A 22,717-nucleotide genomic window follows, 5' to 3' on the forward strand; every position below is an offset into this window, starting at 1 on the left:
AGTTTTTCCAGTTTTTCCAGTTTTTCCAGTTTTTCCAATTTTTCCAATTTTACTTTATTTTACTTCGTTCTGCTTTGCTTTATTTAATTTAATTTATTTTTTCATCTCTTTACATTGCTACCGAGTGCTTCAAAAACAGCAGGGAACAACGAACGAGCAATTATTTTTAAAAGAAAAAAAGGATATCTATTCGCTTCATTTTTTTTTTTAAATAAATAATAAAAAAAAAAAAAAAAAAAAATGGCAACACTCTGCTGTTACCCATTTATGTGTCACCTTTTTTTCACTAAATTTAGATGATTCATATTTATTTCTTTTTCATGCCAAATTTTGTGGCACATTTTGCATACCAAAGTAGCCGTTTCATTTTTCTATACTGAAGAAAGAGCCCCATTCGAATGAACTTGATTTGACAGAATTTGACAAACAAACGCATTTTTTGTTCTGTTCTATTTGTTGTTTTTCTGAGCACATAAGTAGCAACATCCAACCATAGGAAAGAATAGGAAAGAATAGGAGAAAATAGGAGAAAATAGGAGAAAATAGGAAAGAATAGGAAAGAATAGGAAAGAATAGGAAAGAATAGGAAAGAATAGGAAAGAATAGGAAAGAATAGGAAAGAATAGGAGAGAATAGGAAAGAATAGGAGAGAATAGGAGAGGATGAGAATCAATATGCAACATTAAGTGGAAACCCGGATGCAAAACCAAGCTGGGGATCCCCTACACATATACATACAGCAGTTTGGATTTTAAAGCATATATATTATACATACTCGATCGTGAGTGCAAGAGCACAACCAGTGCCCATACCCTCCTTACCTCCTCTCCCTTACAGCACACAAAACGAGATGATAACTTCTGAAAATTGTGAATCCCATATTTTAGCAGAGAATATAAAGGGGAGAAAAATTATAATAATTTTAGAAGGAGCTCATTTACAATTAATCGAAACTAAGAAATACATTTATGAATTAGCTAATAATGTGAAACATAAGCATCTGTTAAGAAATAAAGAAAGCGAAGAAGAGATAAAAAATTATAGACCAGATATATTACATCAATGCTTAGTACACCTACTAGAAAGTGCATTAAATAAATATGGCATGCTACAAGTGTATGTAAAAACTTATGATAACCAATTATTTTATGTTTCTTCAAATTTAAAAATTCCAAAAACGTATGACCAATTTGAATCGTTAATGGTAACTTTCTTACGTAAATACAAAATAAAAGCAAATGAAAAAAACATTTGTTTATTGAAATTTTTGAAAAATGATTATAATGCCATTTTGCCAATTAATGGGAAAAAAATTGCTTTATCAGTCAAGGGTAAGAAAGTACGTTTGTCTGATTATGTTCAGAATTTACAAAACGAAAATGTTCCCATCACATTTTTTATTGGGGCTGTAGCATATTCACATCCCGTTATGAAACTTCAAAATTTGGACGACAACATTAGCATATCCGAATTCAGTCTTAGTGCTGCTACATGTTGTTCATCCATATGTTCAGAGTTTGAGAATTTGTGGAATATCTTCTAATGATTTCCTCTTTCCTTTTGGGATATACATTTGTTTCACTACTTCCATTCAACGGGATTCCACATCCGATCAGCTGAGCCTCTCCTCTGTCAGAAGGAAAAAAAAAAAAAAAAAAAAAAACATCTCCTCACATATCTCCGTGCGAATTACCTCTATGTTAGTATTTTTTCTTTCCCTCGTTTATTTATTCTATTTTGCTTTATTTTTATTTTTTATTTTTTTTTTTTTTTGTTTATTTATTTATCCAACTTTATCATTTTTCAATTACATAATTAACTTTTGAACATTATTCGTTGTTACTTATACAAGTAAGGTTGTAAAGATTGTGCTATTTGCATTTATCTCATAAAACATTTATAGCTAAATTGATGGATATATTTCTTTCTGGGTAAACAAACAAAGTTCATAATTGTATAATATCACTCTGAATTTCCAGTTACACATTACACATGCTACGAGTGTAGAAGTAAAACTATCACCACTATGATACGCAGCATTAGTATACACCAGAACTTCATAATTTTGCATGAAAACATCCCAATCCAATTGATCAAGAAAAGAAGAAAAAAAAAAAAAAAAAAGGGTACTTCTTAACAGTAGTTGTTGCATAAAATGCTAAGAACTATACATTGTTCTTTTTAAGTCGTAACTTGGGGAAAGGGGAGTAGGAGATGTACCACTTTGTTAATCTTAGGTAAACTTTTATGTATACTCAAACTTGTCTGTTACACCCTTTCACCATCACTTGGTGTTAATTTCCATTTTTTTTCCTTTTTTTTTTCATTCTTTTTATGTACATATATTTTAAGTTTTTTTTGGAAGGAAATAAAATTTTTTAACGGCACTAAAAAAGCATTTTTTTTTTTTAAAAAAAAAAAAAAAAAAAAAGTTTTAAAAAGAGAAATGCAAAATGAAAAAAAAAAAAAAAAAAAAAAAAAAAACCAAAATGACGTAAAATAAGGTAGGATAAAGTAACATAAAGTGACATAGCTTAGAAATGCATAGAATTGCATAGAATTGCATAGAATTGCATAAAACTGCTTAAAACTTCATAAAAATGCATAACACATTGTAGGAGTAATAAGAGTGATAACAAGAGAAAATAGGTGTGGTAACTTTGTAAAGGGTATGAAGGGAATCAAAAGGGTGATAAGAAAAAAATTGCATACTTTACATTGCACATTTTGTGTATGACTATAAACACGCTATGTACTTTTGTACGTATGCTCATATCTGTGATTTTCATACATATGTATATATGTACATATATATACAAGCCCAATTAAAATATAAAAAAAAAAAAAAAAAAAAAAAGGGAAAAGGGAGAAATGAAAGATACAATAGATAGGAGGTAATTTAGGGAGATGGGCATATATTGGCATACATGTAATTTCTATACATGTAATTTCTATACATGCAGTTTCTATACATGCAGTTTCTATACATGAAAATTCTATATTTGTTATTTCCATACACGTGATTTCCATGAATGAACTTGTCATACACACAAAATTTTCCAAGCATGAGGATAGTTATATATATAAATATATATATATATATATACATTACTTGCCACAAATGCCGTAATTGAACGTCCATGCATTCAACGTTCAAAAGTTATATATATATACATGCACGTGTGTGCGCACGTAAGTAGGAATGTATACACCTGTGTATATATGTATATGTATACACACGTTAACTAGCTACAACGTTCGTTTAATTTTTCCTGCACGATCATATTATTTATTACTGATTTTTTTTTTTTTTTTTTTTTTTTTCTTGCTGTTCATACACCATAATGGATATACTCCATGAGGCATATTGCTCGCTATATTCCATCTCTTTTATATTATTTTATTTTATTTTTTTTTTCCTTCTTCTAAAAATAAAAAAGGGATTGCAATTTTATGTTTTTTTCGTGGGAAAATATCTCCATAACCATGAAAAATATCCAAGGTGCACACCTCCTCCACTGGTATCTGTGTCATTTTTTTGTGAATTATTATCTGCGTTCGTTTTTGCTTTACTACTATCAGTTGTTGTATTTTTGGATTTATTCTCCACATTATTTACTTCTTTTTTTGCTTGGTCATTATCTGTTTGAACTTTTTCTGCACTTTCATTTTCTACTTTTTTTGGAGTTGTATTTATATCTTCAGGTTTTTTTACAACCTTTATGTTTTTTGCGATCACTGTTTTTTTTACCGGTTGGTTGAAATCCTATGATGTGAAAAATGAAAAAAAAAAATGATGCATAAATATGCATGGCAAATTCAGATAAGACGTTGCAAAAAAAATTGTTTTTTTTTGCTTTTATATTTTTAAAATTTTATATTTTTTTTTTTTTTTTTCTTTCCCTTCTCCCCTTTGTGTATTGAAAGCTAATGTTATGTCGGTCTTCGAACATCCATGCAATTTCATTTTTTACGTGCATAAAATTTTGGTATAGAAATGCTCATGCGCATGTACAAACTAAATCACATGTACAAGCTAAATCACATGTACAAGCTAAATCACATGTACAAGCTAAATCACATGTACAAGCTAAATCACATGTACAAACTAAATCACATGTACAAACTAAATTACATGTACAAATATCTAAAGCATCATTTTGTGTTCCATAAAAATGTCACAAAAAGAGACAGGGGTAAATACACATATGTAAAACGAGACAGAAATTGCATGAACGAGGGGATGTGGGGGAGGAGAGAGATAGAATGAGGGGAATAATAAAAGTACAATATAAAAAATTATAATACATTAAGACTTAGAATAAATGGAAAAAGACTAAAAAAAACGAAAAAAATTATATACATTTTTTTATATATATCAAAGAGGGTAGATAAACCACACGTTATGAAGAAACACAAATGAATTAAAATATGGGTCATTCTTTCATCGATGTAACAATTGTAGCATCAGACAAATTTATAAACAAACATTTGTCTTCTACGTTCAGTGCACATAACATAACTTCGCTTGTGCATACGTTCATATAAACTCATTGCGATTGTGGCTAACGGTTGGGAAAAAAAACATGAAGTACGACTATTACTACTATTGGTATGATTTTTCTCTTCGTCTTTATCCTTACCTCCTCTTCTTTCGAATTGGGTCTCTTTAACTTAATGTTAGGATTGGCCGTTGTGGGAGGTTTATTAACTTTTGTCATTTTCGTTATTTATTTATTTATTTATTTATTGTTTTTTTTTTTTTTTTTTTTTAAAAAACAAAAAATTGATATTCCTGGTTTGTCTGTTTTTTATTCTGTTTCATGTATTCAAAAGGGTTGTTAAGATGATTATTTAGAACGTCTTCTTATATATTGTATGGTAGATCGAAAATGTTAGGGCATGTATGTGTGTGCGTACATACAAGTTAGTGCATACAGTTAGTGCATACAGTTCGTGCATACAGTTAGTGCATACACGTTTGTACGTACAAGTTGGTACATACAAATTAGTACATACACATGAGCACATTCACATGCATATATGTACTATCTAATGTAGAAAGTATATAAACAAAGGTTACTCAAGGGTTACGCAATTTCGCGCTTCAAATATATTTTTGTATGTGTTTTATATTACACAGCCTGTATACACGTGTTAAGGCATACATAAAATATGTAATGAGATAAAAAAAAAAAAAAAAAAATTCAAAAAAATATGTGCTACTTCAAAAAAAAAAAAATTGGCCAAAAAAAAAAAAAAAAAAAAAAAAAAGGAAAAAATTATAGCAAATTAGGCATTAAGGCTTACTTTTTTTATAAATAGTTTCATTCGTATTCAAAATGAACATAGAGAGCCGTTCAGCAAAATTCGTATAATGATTAAAAAAAAGAAAAAAAAAAAAAAAAAAAAAACTAACACAATGACACAAAACAGTGTAACGATATAACACAAAATAAAAATAATAAAAATATTGAGAATTTTTATACTGCCTCTTAATTCATATGCATATGTATATATATTCAGAAATACGCATAAATAAATATACACATATGAGTATATAAGTAAGATATGCATATATGCATATGTACATATATACTCATTACATACATACATACATACATACAATCAATGCAATGCATACATCACTTGTGTTATATGTACCAGTCACAAGAATTGCATTGCGCTTGCGTATACATAAATTTGCATATCCACAATACCGTAAGAAATTTTATTAATGTTCATGTTAAAACCCCTTTTTTTTTTTTTTTTTTTTTTTTTTTAATTTTTACTTTTTTCTTAAAATTTCTAACCCTTTAAAAAAATTTCAAATGTACGATGAACAATAAAACGATGAAACAATGAAACGGTGAAACCATGCAATAGGGGTAATCATGTAATGGCAACATATAATACAGAATATAAGATATATAACATTTGAATTGTAATATATATAAATATGTAATACATAATATGAAATATATAATAATTATGCCTACCACTGGGGTTAACAAAATTGTTACTGCCGATAATAGCACTCTGTAATGCTATACATATATATATATATAATATATACATATATATAATATATACATATATATAATATATACATATAAATAATATATACATATATATAATATTATATATTATATAGCACCACGGCAGATATATATGTACTTACCATTAAACTTTCTCAATCTGTAAGACCCATATGCTTTGATACAATTGCGTAATATATATATATTAATCATGCATATAGCACGTGTATATATATGTATATTTATTTATACTTATATGAGAATGCTTATTAGAAGAGTATATATATAAAATGCTCGTCACGGAGCACGATGTTTTTTATTCATGAACTGAACAGTCAGGTAATTTTGTGAACACCTATTTTCATATGTACAAATATTTCATACATATAATTTATACATTCTCACCTAATACATTGTATATATAATATAACAATATGTAACTATAATGGCATAATTTTTGCAGCATAACATTTTGTCATGTACGTGTTTACGCATAAGAATGGCAAATATATTATATTATATATATATATATATATATATATGCTTTAGTTTAACCCTAGTGTAAGCTAACTATAAAGAAAATTAAATAATGCACAAGTAAATATATAAATACCATAAAATATATATATGTATACACTATTAAGTTCATAGTATATGTATATATATATATCTAGTACTGTATATATAAATCAAAAGTAAAGAGAACTATAATAAAAATGCATTACCCCCACATGTATAATTAATATATATATATATATATACTCATAAAATTAGTGCTTAAATAGTATAAAATAAGATTAGAGCTAAAAAAAAAAAAAAATAAATAAAATAAAATAAAAAACAAAAGTTTTTTCATTAATCCCAAGCCAGCACTAACTTGTTTTAAAAGTGTGCCATTGCATTTTTCTTGTTAGCATTAAATTGTTTAGGTTGAATTTGTTCAGACTAATAAATTTATAGAAGTAATAAAAAATAATTATTCAGTCCAAATTGTTAGGTTTAAAAAAAAATTTAGGTTAAGTTGCTAGAGTTAAAAAAAAAAAAAAAAAAAAAAAAAAAAAAAAAAAGTTATTTAGGCAAAATATTGTTAGAGTTAAAAAAAAAATTATTTAGGTTATAAATATTGTTAGAGTTGAAAAAAAAAAAAAATTATTTAGGCTATGTATTGTTAGAGTTAAAAAAAAAAAAATTCAGGTTAAACTGTTTTCGCAAAAATTTGTTCATGCTACATTGTTGCTATTAAAATTTGTTCAGGTTAAAATCGTTCGCATTAATTGCGCAGGAGAATTTTTTCAGGCAAAATTTTCAGGCTAAATTTTTCAGGCCAAAATTTTCAGGCCAAAATTTTCAGGCCAAAATTTTCAGGCCAAAAATTCCAGGCCAATTTTTTAGGTAACTTTTTCCTGTAACTCTTTATGATAGCCCTTTTGGAGTAACCTTTTTGGGTAACTTTTTTCAGGTAGCCTTTTTCGCGTTATTTGTTGTGTAGTTTGCGCGATAAATCGCTCTGTAATTTGTTCAGGTACTTTTTTAAAGTTAAAATTGTTCATCATGATCTACCGATTATCATCACTCATTTTGTTCAAGTCTGCGCACTGTACCTGTTTATCAATATATATAAATAATCAATGTGGAAAAGTATTATATCCTTGCATTGTGTTCATTTTTTTTTTTTTTTTTTTTTTTTTTTTTTTTTTTTTTTTTTACTCTCCTTTTTTTTAGGTTTTTTTTTTTTTTTTTTTTTTTTTTTTTTTTTTTTTTTTTTTTTTTTTTTTTTTTTTTTTTTTTTGTGTAAATTTTTTTTTTTTTTTTTTTTTTTTTTTTTTTTTTTTTTTTTTTTTTTTTTTTTTTTTTTTTTTTCTTTACACTGCCTTTCTCTAGGTAGTTTTGTTTTAAGCTATTTGCTTTTTACATACATGTTATATGTACTTGTGTTCATGTGTGACAATTAAGTTTTTTCCCATGTTGGTGGCAGAATTTACAATATCATATTTTGAGATTTTGATAAACTAGGTATATATATTTATATATGTGGATTATATAGGTTTATGGAACATTTTCTTTACTTTGGTGGCAATTTTGTTCTTGCCAAATCTTCTTGATTTTGTTGTTTTTTTTTTTTTTTTTTCCCCTGTATGTTAAGGTATTTTGAAACATCTTCAATGCTTAGCTGGTTGTTTAAAAAAAATATAAAAAAAAAAATTAAAAACTACATTAACATATTTTAACATAAAATTTTATGTGTAACAACAACAGAAGAAGCATTTTCGCAAATGTTATGCTTCCAGATATAATAAAAAAGGAATTTTCAAGCAAGTGCGTAATTTCTCCTTTCATTAAATTGGATAAATTTCATGCTTAGAAAAAGTGTGTGTGTGTGTGTATAGGCAAAGCGTGTAACCTTATTTTTCCCCTTTATATTATTAGCCCCCTTTACGTTGTTTTTCATTTGTTTACAGTTATGAGTGCTTAAGGTGAACACATACATATGTATATATTTAAATATGTGTGTACCATTATTACATTCTTATAAGTGCGCACAAGTGGAAAAAATATTCTACAGCTTAGGGTTTTTCTTCAAAAAGGCGATTACTATTCAATATGTAATTTTTTATAGGAAAAAAAAAAAAAAAAAAAAAATGAAAGCACCAATTGTGCGAAGTGGACACATTGGTCCTCATATTCTCGCTTGTGTTTTTTTATTTTTATTTGCAATTATTTTACATAACATGATTTGAAGCGACTTTACATAATCATATTTGACGTTATTTTTATTTTTTTTTTTTTTTTATATATAGAAACAAGACGATGAATTTCAACGCGAGTTTATCAGCGGCCAGTATCATGCATACAGAATTGGGAATCCTTTTCCCTTTTTTGTTACTTGTAATGTCCCCATTTATCATTTTTTGCATATATCATTTTACGGGGCACTTATAATTTTATGCACACATACATTCCCTCATGTGTATATGGCAACATGTTTATATATATAAACTTCTTACCATGCATTAGTATTTGTTTTTCTGAATCTGTTCAATTTTCCATCTCACAAGTTGTTATAGAATATATGTCGAGTTGTGCTTATAGGAATAGACATTAAGATTTATTCAACTGTGATGGAAGAATTGTGATAATCCATGCTTTTTATAGCATGTAAAAAAGTTGGATATCATACGGTGGATATATCCACAAGTATACAATAATGTGTAATCTGCACGTAACACTCCTATATCTCACAGGATTTTTAACTAATCTATACTATATACTGTTTTTTTTTTTTTTTTTTTTTTTTTTTTTTTTTAAAATAGTCTCACGTAACATGAACGTGTTCAGAAATTTGTAAGCAAAAAAAAATGACAATTTGAGAAAATTTCATAACACGTTCATGTTATGTAAAGTTATTTAAAAATAAAAAAAAATAAAAAAAAAACGTTAAAAAAGGAAATGCGAAAGAGAAAAAAAAAAAAAAACTTACCCTTAGCAAATGAGCAAATTTTCTTTTTTTTTTTTTCAAAGTTGATCAAATATATTAATATATACTACCCACCCTCACATTACCACGGTTAAATATGTTTATTTTCTTTTCTGCTATAAGAACTGTGTCACTCAATAACCAATAACTATTTTTGTCCTTTAATATGATAAAGGGATGGATATGAAAACACGAACGAGAGCCTCGTATATTATGAACAGATAAATGTTGTTGTGTGTCCTTACTTGAATTTCATTTTGTTTATGTGTACATGCTTCAAATGATGATGGATTATGTTTTTCTCAAGCATTTGGAAATTTTCGAATGTTTAAGAAAAATATTACATGTTCTCGGTCTTTCAACGATTCGTCTAATAAATACATAAAAATGACAGATTACATATAGTCGATCTATTACTTTGGAAACATAGAAGATAATTAAAAAAAGGGTTATATTTTTTTTATAATCATCCACACTTGTGCAAATAAACGGAAAAACAAAAAAAAATAAAAAATAAAAAATAATAATCTTCTCTCTTTAATATCCTTTTCTTTTCTTCCCCATATAATTATTCAAAGGGTAAATAATATACATTCAGTTTATTAGTTAAAAAATAAGTATAATAACTGAACAATAGTCATAAAAATGCGAAGAAAAAGTACGCTTTTAATTTGTGTATAATTAGGAAGTTAGATAAACACATATAAGGAAGCTTCATTTATGAAATGGTAAATATAAATTAGCAACTTCATTTGTGAAAGATTTATACGTGAATGTCTGTGTGTGTGGGGAATAGTTTGCTCTTAAGTGTTTACAAATACATGTATAATAATATATATACATATATAATATAATGCGATAAAACTTCACAATTTTTACCCATTCTTGAATGGTATAAAATCAAGCATTATACGTGTAAATCATACCTCACTTTTCATATATAGGGACCCACGTTGTCCTCCTCCTCCAAAAAAAAAAAAAAAAAAAAATAATAATATATAATAATAATAGGGAAATAAAAAAAATTAGTTATTATTAACGAATTGTCTGACTTCCCTTTTTTTTTGCTCGGCAACCTTTTGTATACCTCCGAACTTGAGAAAAATAAAAATAAATCTTTTATGCTGTCATAAGTTAAAGGTCCAAAAAAAAAAAAAAAAAAAATTCCCGGTTTTTTTAAAACATGTAACGCAACAATATATATATATATATATATATATATATACATAGTTACATGTTAACACTAACGAGAAAAGATCACATTTCCACCTAATATCAATGCGCCTAGAGACTTATTTTTTTCCCCATTTTCTTTTATTCTTTTGCCCCACCTTTTTTTTTTTTTTTTTTTTTATGAAAAATCACGTTGATATAGATTTCATAGCCTTCGTAGGGAAAAAAGAACACTCAACTTGGGAACGATTTTCTCTGCATAATTCCTCATTTGATTATCTTCTTACCATATCATTTGCTATTTTGCTTATCTTCATACCTCCATATCTGCTAATTTGCGCATCCTTTTACTCATTTTTGCCTTTTTAATAAAAGTGCTATGCACATATTTAAAAGGGCTGACCTAACAATAGAATAGTGGAAAAAAAAAAAAAAAAAAAAAAAAAAAAAAAAAAACTTTTATGTGTTATATAATGTGGCAATACAAGAATTTGCAACTTTGTAAATGCAAATAGGAAGAAAGGGAAAAAGAATAAATCCGTCCCATGCTTACAACATAAGACGTATGAACACTTTTCTGAAAAATATCACGTGGCATGGGCACGAACAGAACTCTCCCCTGACACGTATAAGTAGAGAAGAGATATCTACATCACATCCGTGTAGGTAGAACATCACATAAAAGTAGTAGAATAAGAATAGCAACATATGCAGCAGCATAAGAACAGTAACATATGCATCAGCAGAAGACATAAAAGTAGTAGCCCACGCAAAATTACACATAGCAAACATAAGTAGTTGAATACACAGCAACACAGCACATGGATAAATGCTTCCCCAGAGAGTAGTTGCATCTCGTATGAAAACAAGATGAAGGAATTACCCATACTTAAACATAAAAAGGAAATTAAAAAATGCATAAAAAAAAACAAGTTAATTATTATTAAGGGTGAAACCGGATGTGGAAAAACAACTCAGGTACCACAAATCATAAATGAATATTTTTTTAATAAGAGACACAAATGGAAAAAGAATCAAAGCAATTTCCACACGATTGATGGTAATGGTAGGACGATTGGGGAGGAAGCTAGTGAAAAAAGAGATAAGATAAAAGAAGATGTGAAAAAGAAACCGTTTAAGATGCTCATCTCATTGCCAAGAAGAGTAGCAACTATCACTGTTGCAGAAAGAGTGGCCAAAGAGATGAATAGAGGAAGTATCGGTAGTTATGTCGGTTATGCTATACGATTTAAAAATGTTACATCTGAAGAAACAAGAATTAAATTTGTTACAGATGGAATTCTGATTAGAGAAATTATGAACGATTCGTTGTTAAAAAAATATAAGTTTTTAATTTTGGACGAAATTCACGAGAGATCTATTAGAACCGATGTTCTACTAGGATATGTTAAAATACTAATGCAAAAGAGAAAGAAATTAAGAATTATTCTTATGTCCGCTACATTCGACATAGCCACATTTAACAACTTCTTTATAAATCCACCTATTATATCAATTCCTCACAAACTGCACAAGGTGAGTATTTTTTACCCAACAAAACCTGTAGAAGATTATCTTCTCTCAGTTGTATGCACTATTTTGCAAATCCACTTTGGCTATGTAGGAGACGATGGGGAAAGGAATGAATGGCAAAAGGAGAAGAATAACGCAGGAAAGAAAAATGACGATGAGAAAAATGCAGACATGGGAGACATTCTAGTTTTCCTTCCAGGACAGGAAGAAATTGAAATAGTAAATATAATGCTTAAGGAGAAACTTAAAATAATTTACAAAGGTTCTCTTCTCAAAAAGTTAATGAAAGATGAAAAAGAAAACGTAGAAGAAAGTGACATTTTAAGTAAGATAAACGTCGCATTAAATGCAGAAAATCCAATTGAAGATGGTATTTGCTTCCATTTCGGTCAAAGAGAAATAATTCCAGAGAGGATATATCCCATGAAGATTCTACAGCTGTACTCATCTCTACCCAACAAGAAACAGAGGATCGTATTTGAACCAGCACCTCACAACACACGGAAGGTAAAGATGAAAACGAAGAGAATTTAAAAAAAAAAAAAATATGAGCATTGAAAAAGCTACAACAATATCATGTTCATATAATTATAAACACTTTATTACATTTACATGAAAATTTATACCTCTTCAGAAAAAAAAAAAAAAAAATAAAAAAATACGAAAGGATTCATCTTATTGTCCCATTTCCTGTTCTTCATTTTCCTTTTTCTTCGTTTCTTTTGCAAATTCGCACAATGTTAACCGAATTTCTGCTTCCTCCCCCACGCATGCGTACAAATATACATGCACATATACATACACATATACGTACACATATGCTTATATATACACCTGTTTATACGTCTTGATCAGGTCATTCTTAGCACGAATATTGCTGAAACATCGGTGACCATTCCGAACATAAAGTATGTGATAGACAGCGGTCGCGTGAAAATAAAATTTTTCGACTCCAAAAAGGGAAGCAATGTTTTGAAAGTGACACAAATTTCGAAGGATTCAGCCGTTCAGAGAGGCGGAAGAGCTGGAAGAGAAGGTCCGGGACATGTCTACAGAATTTACACATTGGAGGAGTATGAATGTATGAGTCCATTTTTAATTCCAGAGATTTTCCGCTCAGATCTTACACAGATATATTTGGAACTGAAGGTGCGTGTGCTGGTTATTTTTTATTATTATTATTTTTTTTTTTTATTTTTTTTTTTTTTTTCTTCATTTTGTTCATGTAAAATTGACCGGTTAGCTGACTTTTTTTTTTTTTTTTTTTTCCATCCTTTTAATAGCTGATCTGTTTCTCCTCTTTTCTCCCACTGTAGGCCATGAATATACATAATCCACTTGAATTTGATTTCCCAGAGAATCCAAAAAAAGAACTACTCATACATTCAGCAAAAGTGTTGTTTAGAATAAATGCAATAGATGTGAATAATAACCTAACTGAACATGGCAAAAAATTGTGTCTTCTGCCATTGAGCCCAATATATGCGAACATGATGTTATGTTCGGTTGAATTTAATTGCATAGACGAAATTGCTACCATCGTGGCACTCTTAAATTGTGATAGCATATTTCTTAATTACAACTTTTACGAGGATATGAAAATTATAAATGATGAATCGTTTGGCAGCTCCAAGGCGGATCCGGTTAAAGGGTCAAGTGCAAACAATACCATTTCGAATGCCTCTCATAATAGCACTTCTACCACAGCAAACATTACTAATGTTGCTAATCCCAATAAGATGACTTGCACGGCTTCCAATCAGTATGAAGAGCAGGAGGAACCCAACATAAGCGACAAGAGCAAATTGATCAACGTGGCCAGGAGAAAATTAATGCACCCAGATGGTGATCACCTAACTCTCCTGCACATCTTTTATTTGTGGCAAGAAGAGTCTACTCCGAAAGAGAGGAAACATTTCTGTAACATTTATGCATTAAATAATGAAACATTGCAACAAGCAGAAAAAATAAAAGAGCAAATTTTAGAAATAATGACAAATAAGATGGGGATAAAAGTATCGCAAAAATTACATATGCACAAATGGGATCAGATTCTAATTTGTTTGTGCAAATCTTGTTTTTTTAATGTAGCTAGATCAACATCAAATCCAAATGAATTTATAAATTTGGTTAGCAAAACCAAGTTGTATATTCACCCGTCCTCTACTCTTTTTAGTTCCTTTATCAAACCATCCTTTATTTTCTATTCGGATGTTGTAAAAACCAAGCGATTGTATGCTAGAACCGTAACGAAAATAGATGTCAGCTGGCTACTCAAATATTCCTCTCAGAATTTTCAGCTAGTTCAAGATTCTTCTAAAGGTTCATCTTAATCAAGCACGTGAAAAAATATTCGATTGCATTCTAGATATACACAAGAAGACAAATATGTGTATGTACACTGCTTCACAATGTGTATACGTTTGTAACTGAAGAAAGCATAATAGTCCTATCTCATGGTACATTTCCCTTCACATATGCAAACAAAACTGGGATACTCCAACAAAGCAATTTTACACATTTCATCATTTGGAAGCAGAACGACATTTCCTTTTTGCACAAAACGGATTCCTCAATTGGCACCTACATCTAGTTGCTATTTTCCTTTTTCTATTTCATTGGGAGGGGTAATAGAATTGGAAGATTCGATATAATACAGACATAGAAAAGGCTGTAACGTTTTTTTAAATATCCACATTGTGATACCCCTAAAGAGGTTCTCATTTTTTTTTTTTTTTTTTCCAATTAGTTTGCTGTTTGATTGCTTGTTTGTTTGTTTGCTTGCTTGTTTATTTGTTTGCTTGCTTGTTTGCTTGCTTGTTTGTTTATTTTTTGTTTTTTTTTTTGTTGCTATTTTAATGGCAAAATTTTGCCCGCACTTACCCTTGTGCAGTAAAAGGAAAAGGCGAAAAAAACACGATCATAAAAATGGGCAATTTGGCAGTTTTCCAGTTGCATACTTGTGTAATTATGAAATTATTATAAATCATACATGCGTATGAACAAAAAAAAAAAAAAAAAAAAAAAAAAACGGAAGTGAAATATTACTGGGCATGAATGAAAAAATGATAGGGTACATAAATATTAGTAAATACTTCTATCACTACTTTTAACATGCTTACACGTCCATTTCTCCCTCACTCTCTTTCACTGCATATGTGTGTGTGTGTGCAAACCTACCAACAGAATTTGTCTCTCCCACTTTTCACTCTGATATCCAGCTTCTCTTCGTTGGTTAGATTTCCTTTTATTTTTTTATTCACAATTTTGTATGACCAGAGACCAGATTTTTCCCTAACCTTAACGATGTCATGTTTGGGTTTCAGATCAAAGACCTTTGCATATTTCAAATCAACTTGATCAATATGCTGATCAGGGACATATTCATCTAATTCGATCTGATTGACAATATCCTTATTGTTTGTTTTTTCTCCATCTTTCTTAACAATACCTATGTAATAGGAACACGTGGTACTTATGTCTGTTGAGAACTCCTCCTCAATGAGCAGTGTTCTGTTGCTTAAAATGGACGTTACAAGTTTTCTTTCTGTTTGTAAACTTGTTGGGTTTTCTAGAATTATTTCATAGCCCACTTTAAACTCTTCTACGAATTTTGTTTCAAATCCTTGCACTGTATTTTTTATTGTAACTACTCGTCCACTTCCTTTTATTACATTTTCTTCTTCGTCGTTGTTATTATTATTATTATTATTATTATTATTTTTTTTTTTTTTTTTAATACTATTTTTTATCTGAACATGTTCATAATTTTCATCATTTTTGTTCATATAATTATCATGTTTTCCATCATGACTTTTATGTTTTTTTTCATTTTTTTTTTTTTTATTAATTTTTAGCTTTAATTTTCCCCCAACGAATTTATTACTGTTGTTGCTCATTTTGGGTTATTTTCCAAAACGAGATAAGCCAGATTGGTGAACATAAACGCGAAATGTTTCATACGCTGAGGGAATTACTCAATCCTTACTGTTTTGCCATTTGATAATTTTTTTTTTTTTTTTTTGTGGCATTTATATTGGAATATAAATTAGTTTCGCCACAGTTTTAGGAAAAGGTAAAAAAAAAAAAAAAAAAAAAAAAAAAAAAAGTCTCTTTTCACCTGAATTGCTTTAAATTTTCATGCGTATATATCTGCTATACTCATGCTTCATTAATACGCAGAAAAAAAAAAAAAAAAAAAAAATTGCACTTTTCTCGTAGCAATATTGTTACTACTCTAAACATTCGCAATGCAATTTATTGAAACAAGCGTGGTCATATAAATTATTTGCTTGCAAAGCAAACAACCACGATATTTGCATCCCATTTCTTTAGCCTGATTTAATATACCCATAGCACATGGTGCCCAACTTGGAATTTTTTTTAAAAAAAATTTACCCTCAATGTGAAGGAGAAAAAAAGAACATAAGGTCTAGTTGAAACACAATTCATCCTTGAAGTAATGAAAACTATATCCTCGCAAATTTTATCACTCGTGTGGTATGAGGTATGCGCCTTCGAATTCGTTGAACTTTTATTTTTAAAAATCATTAATTTTATCAGTTTGTGTATACCTCTTTATGTGTACCTATTTATACACACTTATTTTTGTGTACCTATTTATGTGTATTGATTTTTTTTTTTTTTTTGCCATTTCCCTCTGAGGGGAAGAGATTTCCTTTTGGGGGGATCTCCTGTCCTAGACATAATTTGCATTTTTCCCCTCCTCCACTGAGGTCAGGTTTAAAATGTGAGAAACTTACCTTAACGTGTACATGCGTACATACATATAGATACGTAAAAAAAAAAAAAAAAAATGAATTTCCCTAGGACATATCCCCTATTTGTTGTGTGTACATAGCCCCTCGAACACGCATACGCAAGGTGCTAAAAAAGAAATTAAAGACACGAGTAACTGTAACTCCAAATTCTCAAAACGCTGAAACATGAAGAGAGGAGAGTTCATACAAGTCGTCACAATAAAACTTAGATCACATATTATGAAATTTTCTGTTTCACACTTCTCAAAGATGGTAACATTTATCATGATAGAAAAGATCAATTACGAGCACCATTTTGTATGAATTGCAAGCACATACAACATAAATACTTACGTTTACACCTGAACGCGTTCAGGTTGATATAACCGATAAAGTAAGATATATAAACCAATACATGTAAAAAGGCACAGAAACGTCCGAAATATGAGAAAAAAAAAATAAACTAATTATAGGGGGACGAAAAAAAAAAAAAAAAAAAAAAAAAAAGGATCAATTCTGAAAATACATTTCGTCATTAAATATATTTCTTATATTTTTTTTTTTCCGATTTCTAAATAACATAACAAAACTTCACCCTTTTTAACCAATGTTACATTTAGCATTAATCATGTAAATAATACATATATATATACATATATATATATATATTTTTCGTTTACCACTCCAGAAAAAAGGGAGAAAAAAAGATAAAAAAATTTTCTATTTCATCGCATTATATAAAATGGGGAAAATAATTCATATATACTCAACCATCAAATTATTTTCTATTCTCAGATTAACAAATGTGATTTTGTAAAAATTTTGATTGTACGGGTTTGTGCGAGTGTAGTGAGGAGACATATACACAAATTAATCAAAAAAAGAAATATATATATATATATATACCCAAATGGTACACATGTATAAACATCCATGCATACACCTTATTACATATACAATTAGGTACTCATGCACACTCTGACATGCGCATTCACCCCCTCGTTAAAGTTCATATCGACCTTGTCAATTCGAGTGGAGGGGAAACACCTCAGAGAGACACAAAGAAATAGGGTTTACAACAAAAAAAAAAAAATAAAATAAATAAATAAATAAAAAAATAATGTGATCACATATACATGTGTGTAATGGATATATACATGCTTATACGTACTTGTGCATGGTCGCAGCTGAACAAAATGAAGAACGAGGGTCAGAAATTTGGGGAAAAAAAAACTAACGTTGCAAATAATTAAAAAAAATGATAAGGATTAGTAAATAATTGGACGAACGTTATATCCCGTTAGTTCTGTAATTGTCATGAATTCATCTTACATTTTAAAAAAAAAAAAAAAAAAAAAAAAAAAAAAAAAAAAAAAAACGTATCATAATTTTTTTTTTTTTTTTTTTTTTTTTTTTTTTTTGTGGGACAAGCTAGAGGGTGAAGGTCTCTTTTCCTACAATGTGCTTTTGAACACCTACCTGTATACACATCTATAATGTCTACCAATATATATATATATATATATATATGCACACATATGTACGTATGTGCAAATAATTTGAGAGGGTGGGGGGTGCGTCTTAAAGAAGGGTGGTATGTATTATCTAAAAAACAAAGCGAATGGTGAAAAGTACAAAGAGGGCTTGGGGAGAGTAAAATGTTTTCTGTTCAAAGATGTTAAAAAAAATGCAAATGTGTTTATTGATGGAACATGGATTCATTCGTGGAATAAAAAACGGAGAAACAATCCGGTCGGGGATGTGAATGAGTGCATTTTCGTGTGCTTGACCAGTTCACGCACGGATGCATGGATGTGCGGAATAAATGCTGAACTAAGAAAAAAAAAAAAAAGGGCTTCCGCTAATCGTTGCTGTGAACAGAGAATTCTCATAATTATAATGCAGTGTCCCGTTGTCCCCCACCCCCAAGAGAGTTAACAAGCCAAATGCACCTTGTTTGGATATAACTTGTCGAAAGCTTCCAAAGTCATGTCTATATATTGCATAACTTCATCTACTTTTCTACGACGCACCTCTAATGGTACAAGTATTTTACGTTCTTCAACTGTAAAATGTAATAACTCTTCTTTTGTGAAATTAAAGCAATTAGTGATATAAGGCAAAGTGAAAGAATTATCTGAATTCATATCTTTTTTAAAAACGTTTAAATTCCTTATGTCATCAAAATACGTGTGTAATAAAGCACTGCACAATTTAATTCTCTTCTGTGGATTGAATTGCAGTAATTTTCCCAGTAAATCAATACTCTCTTGGGAACTTTGGTTTTTAATTAATTCTTTTAATGTTATTGGTTTCACTTGAGGAAATTTCACATCTTTATGACCACTTCGAAATGATAAAACATCTTCATCATTTGGTGTTCCCAAGACTTTAATTATTTCTACTAGTTGGTCTGATGCACAATCTCCCAGGAAGAGAGGTTTTCCAAGGATCAATTCTCCCATGACGCAGCCTTGCAGGGGTGAAAAAACGGGGATTGCACGAAACGGTCAGGTGAAGTGGTTAGATGAAGTGGTGAGGTGAAGTGGTGAGGTGAAGTGGTTAGATGACGTGGTGAGGTGAAGTGGTTAGATGAAGTGGTGAGGTGAAGTGGTGAGGTGAAGTGGTTAGATGACGTGGTGAGGTGAAGTGGTTAGATGAAGTGGTTAGATGAAGTGGTTAGATGAAGTGGTGAGGTGAAGTGGTTAGATGAAGTGGTGAGGTGAAGTGGTTAGATGAAGTGGTGAGGTGAAGTGGTTAGATGAAGTGGTGAGGTGAAGTGGTGAGGTGAAGTGGTTAGATAAAGTGGTGAGGTGAAGTGGTGAGGTGAAGTGATCAGGTGAAGTGGTGAGGTGAAGTGATCAGGTGAAGTGGCTAGATGAAGTGGCTAGATGAAGTGGACATGCGAATGAAATGGGTTCACAACACGATGCGACGTGACATGGACGTTTTCTTCTTCTCTCTTTGTGATGTAAGGATGTTTAGAATGTACCTATAGACCACGTGTCAATAGCTTGGCTGTAATGGTTGGATCCAAAAAGTAACTCTGGGGCCCTGTAATACCTTGAACAAACATAACTGAAATATTTGTAGTTTTCCTTTAACTTAATTGATATGTTGAAATCGCACAATTTAATATATTTGTACATGATGTTGTTCATATATAATGTATCTGGATTATTTTTTTCTGGTTCGTCATGTTTGTCGTTCATGTGTACTTTATCAGATTGGAGAATTTCTTCCTTTTGTTTTTTTTCACTTTCATTTAGGAATTTCTCAAAGTTGTGACAAATGCTCTTGTCGTGAAGTTGTAAATCATTTTTACAATGTGTTGCTGTATCATCATGATGGAGTGGTGAATCATTCTCACAATGTGTTGCTGAAGCATCATGATGGTGTGGTGAATCCTTGCTTAGCACCTTGCGGATGGTATTATAACTTTTACTCAGTTTAACACTTTCCTGATCTGTCATTGTAACATTTGCATAAGAATGAGCTAATCCTAGATGCACTTTTTTTTTTTTTTTTTTTTTTTTCATGTCATTGTTAGAAATTTTTTTCGATGAATGAGAGTAGCTATCGTATGATTTATTACTTCTTATATCTTGTTTGTCTTTAAACAAATGAACCACACTCAATGATCTCTTCAGTCTTACATCTTGTTTTTTAAAATGATTTTTCACACTTTTGCATGATAGAGGCGTGCTGCTTCTACTGCAGAAGGTATAACAATTTTCTACTTTCCTGTTATTGCTCCTGTTATGGTGACTACTGATCCATTTGTCTTTGACATCAAAAGAGTAGGGCTCCTCTTTATTTTCCAACTCCAAGTTAGAAAGAAGAGGTGTGCTTTTTTTGTATCTATTACTTAGGTAGTTACGATTGTTCCTCAACCTGTGTTCGTTGCTCATATTGTAATCATGTTTTGTCAAAATTTTCCTTTGCACCTTACTCGGATCGGTCCGATCAGTTGGGTCAATCAGCTCGGTTAGCTTAGTTAAGTCTCCATAGTTGGTCGAATCGATCAGCTTGGTTAGCTCTGTTAAGTTGCCATAACTGTTCAGATTGGTTTGGTCTTCATGGTTGATCGGATCGGTTGGACCACCACGGTTGTTCAGATCGATTGGATCGCTCTGATTGTGATGTGGATTTCTTGCACTGGAGGCAGCTCTATTTGTACGCCCTTGCTTCCTATCCATAATGTACCTAACTTTGACAGAATTCTGAATGCACACTAAACACTCTTTCTCCTTCTGATTCTTCTGGAGTGTTGTTGTGTCATTATTACTCCATTCCTTGTTTAGAAATATAAGAATATTTTGTGGCTTTATATCACGATGAGTGATGCAGAGACTATGTAAATATAACGTGGCTCTAATCAACTGATAGAGATATATCTTTATTTGATTTTCATTTAAAAAACTGTTTTTAATATATTCAGTAATGTTGTGATCTGGACAAATGTGACGTAAACTTCTTCCTTCCAAGGCGTTTAAGTTGAAATCCTTTAAAGACTTTTTCTTTAATTTATTCTTCCACTGTGCATTATTGCACAGCAGATCATCATTTGCAATGTTTACAAAATTGTTCACTGTTCCGCTTTTCCTCACACTGTTCATACTTCTGATTGATGTGCTATGTATATGTTGATTTTCTCCACTTGGAATACTAACTTTTCCATGATTAAACTGGTTAGAGGTGTCAACAAAATATGGTTTCTCGTTATTATTATCAGTTCCCTCATTATGAGTTTCCCCATTATGAGTTTCCCCATTATGAGTCTCCCCATTATGAGTCTCCCCATTATGAGTTTCCCCATTATGAGTCTCCCCATTATGAGTTTCCCCATTATGAGTTTCCCCATTATGAGTCTCCCCATTATGAGTTTCCCCATTATGAGTTTCCCCATTATGAGTCTCCCCATTATGAGTCTCCTCATCTGCACACTTGGCATCATCTCTGTGTGTCTTCGGACACCTGTGCATCTCTTCTTCAATAACATTAACTTTGTTAGTGGCGAAGTTTACATTTTCAAATTTATTATGGTGGAGCACATAGTTTTCACCATATGTATGGCTGAGATTTCCATTTTCTACATATATATCTTGATTATCACTTGTGTCATATAAATGATTAACATGTTCAGGTGAATTTTTTATACTAATATAGTATAGAGAAGTAGCTAAATCAGTATTTCCATATTCCATAATCATATGAACATAAACCCCTCCATAAGAACTGGTAGTGTAAAATGCATGTTTTAATTTTACTATATTTGGATGTCTTAATTTTTTCATAATTTCTATTTCTTTAAAAATTCTTGTATTCTTCTGATAAGTCTGCTTCAAAGCAACCACACAAAGGTTCTCCAAACAGCACGCTTTATAAACAACTCCATATACTCCATTCCCTATTATATGTAAAATTTTATATTTGATACTTCTTTCAACATTTTTTAACTTATCATCATCCAAATATATGTTTACATAATCTTTTAAAATTTCATTCTTCTTGTATATCTTTATCAGGTCCATTTTCTGTCACGCGGATGGAAAACCACGCGACGAGTAAGTTCCTACACGGAATTCAAAATTGGCAAAAAAAAAAAAAAAAAAAAAAAAAAAAAAAAAAAAAAAAAAAAAAAAAAAAAAAAAAAAAAAAAAAAAAAAAAAAAAAAAAAAAAAAAAAAAAAAAAAAAAAAAAAAAAAAAAAAAAAAAAAAAAAAAAAAAAAAAAAAA

At 30.0% G+C, this 22,717-nt stretch overlaps 5 protein-coding genes across 5 annotated transcripts; 2 read left to right on the top strand and 3 right to left on the bottom strand.

The window, feature by feature from the left end:
• Positions 1-850: 850 nt before the first annotated feature.
• On the top strand, positions 851-1,543 carry PGO_051000 (ribosomal RNA small subunit methyltransferase NEP1; the record flags this gene model as incomplete). The annotated part of the gene is made up of 1 exon (XM_028686478.1): positions 851-1,543. The coding sequence occupies one exon, from the start codon at positions 851-853 to the stop codon at positions 1,541-1,543; it is 693 nt and encodes a 230-aa protein (XP_028542279.1).
• Positions 1,544-3,451: 1,908 nt separating this feature from the next.
• On the bottom strand, positions 3,452-4,721 carry PGO_051010 (conserved Plasmodium protein, unknown function; the record flags this gene model as incomplete). The annotated part of the gene is made up of 2 exons (XM_028686479.1): positions 3,452-3,766; positions 4,644-4,721. The coding sequence occupies 2 exons, from the start codon at positions 4,719-4,721 to the stop codon at positions 3,452-3,454; spliced, it is 393 nt and encodes a 130-aa protein (XP_028542280.1).
• Positions 4,722-11,556: 6,835 nt separating this feature from the next.
• On the top strand, positions 11,557-14,552 carry PGO_051020 (ATP-dependent RNA helicase prh1; the record flags this gene model as incomplete). Its single annotated transcript, XM_028686480.1, has 3 exons — positions 11,557-12,726; positions 13,075-13,368; positions 13,536-14,552. 3 exons carry the CDS (start codon positions 11,557-11,559, stop codon positions 14,550-14,552), a joined length of 2,481 nt encoding a protein of 826 aa, XP_028542281.1.
• An 843-nt stretch (positions 14,553-15,395) lies between these two features.
• Positions 15,396-16,118, bottom strand: PGO_051030 (hypothetical protein, conserved; the record flags this gene model as incomplete). The annotated part of the gene is made up of 1 exon (XM_028686481.1): positions 15,396-16,118. The coding sequence occupies one exon, from the start codon at positions 16,116-16,118 to the stop codon at positions 15,396-15,398; it is 723 nt and encodes a 240-aa protein (XP_028542282.1).
• Positions 16,119-18,913: 2,795 nt separating this feature from the next.
• Positions 18,914-22,513, bottom strand: PGO_051040 (protein kinase; the record flags this gene model as incomplete). Its single annotated transcript, XM_028686482.1, has 2 exons — positions 18,914-19,452; positions 19,972-22,513. The coding sequence occupies 2 exons, from the start codon at positions 22,511-22,513 to the stop codon at positions 18,914-18,916; spliced, it is 3,081 nt and encodes a 1,026-aa protein (XP_028542283.1).
• Between the last annotated feature and the right edge of the window lie 204 nt (positions 22,514-22,717).

The sequence above is a fragment of the Plasmodium gonderi genome (genome assembly GCF_002157705.1).
Source record: "Plasmodium gonderi DNA, contig: Chr05, whole genome shotgun sequence".
In the NCBI taxonomy this organism is placed as follows: domain Eukaryota; phylum Apicomplexa; class Aconoidasida; order Haemosporida; family Plasmodiidae; genus Plasmodium; species Plasmodium gonderi.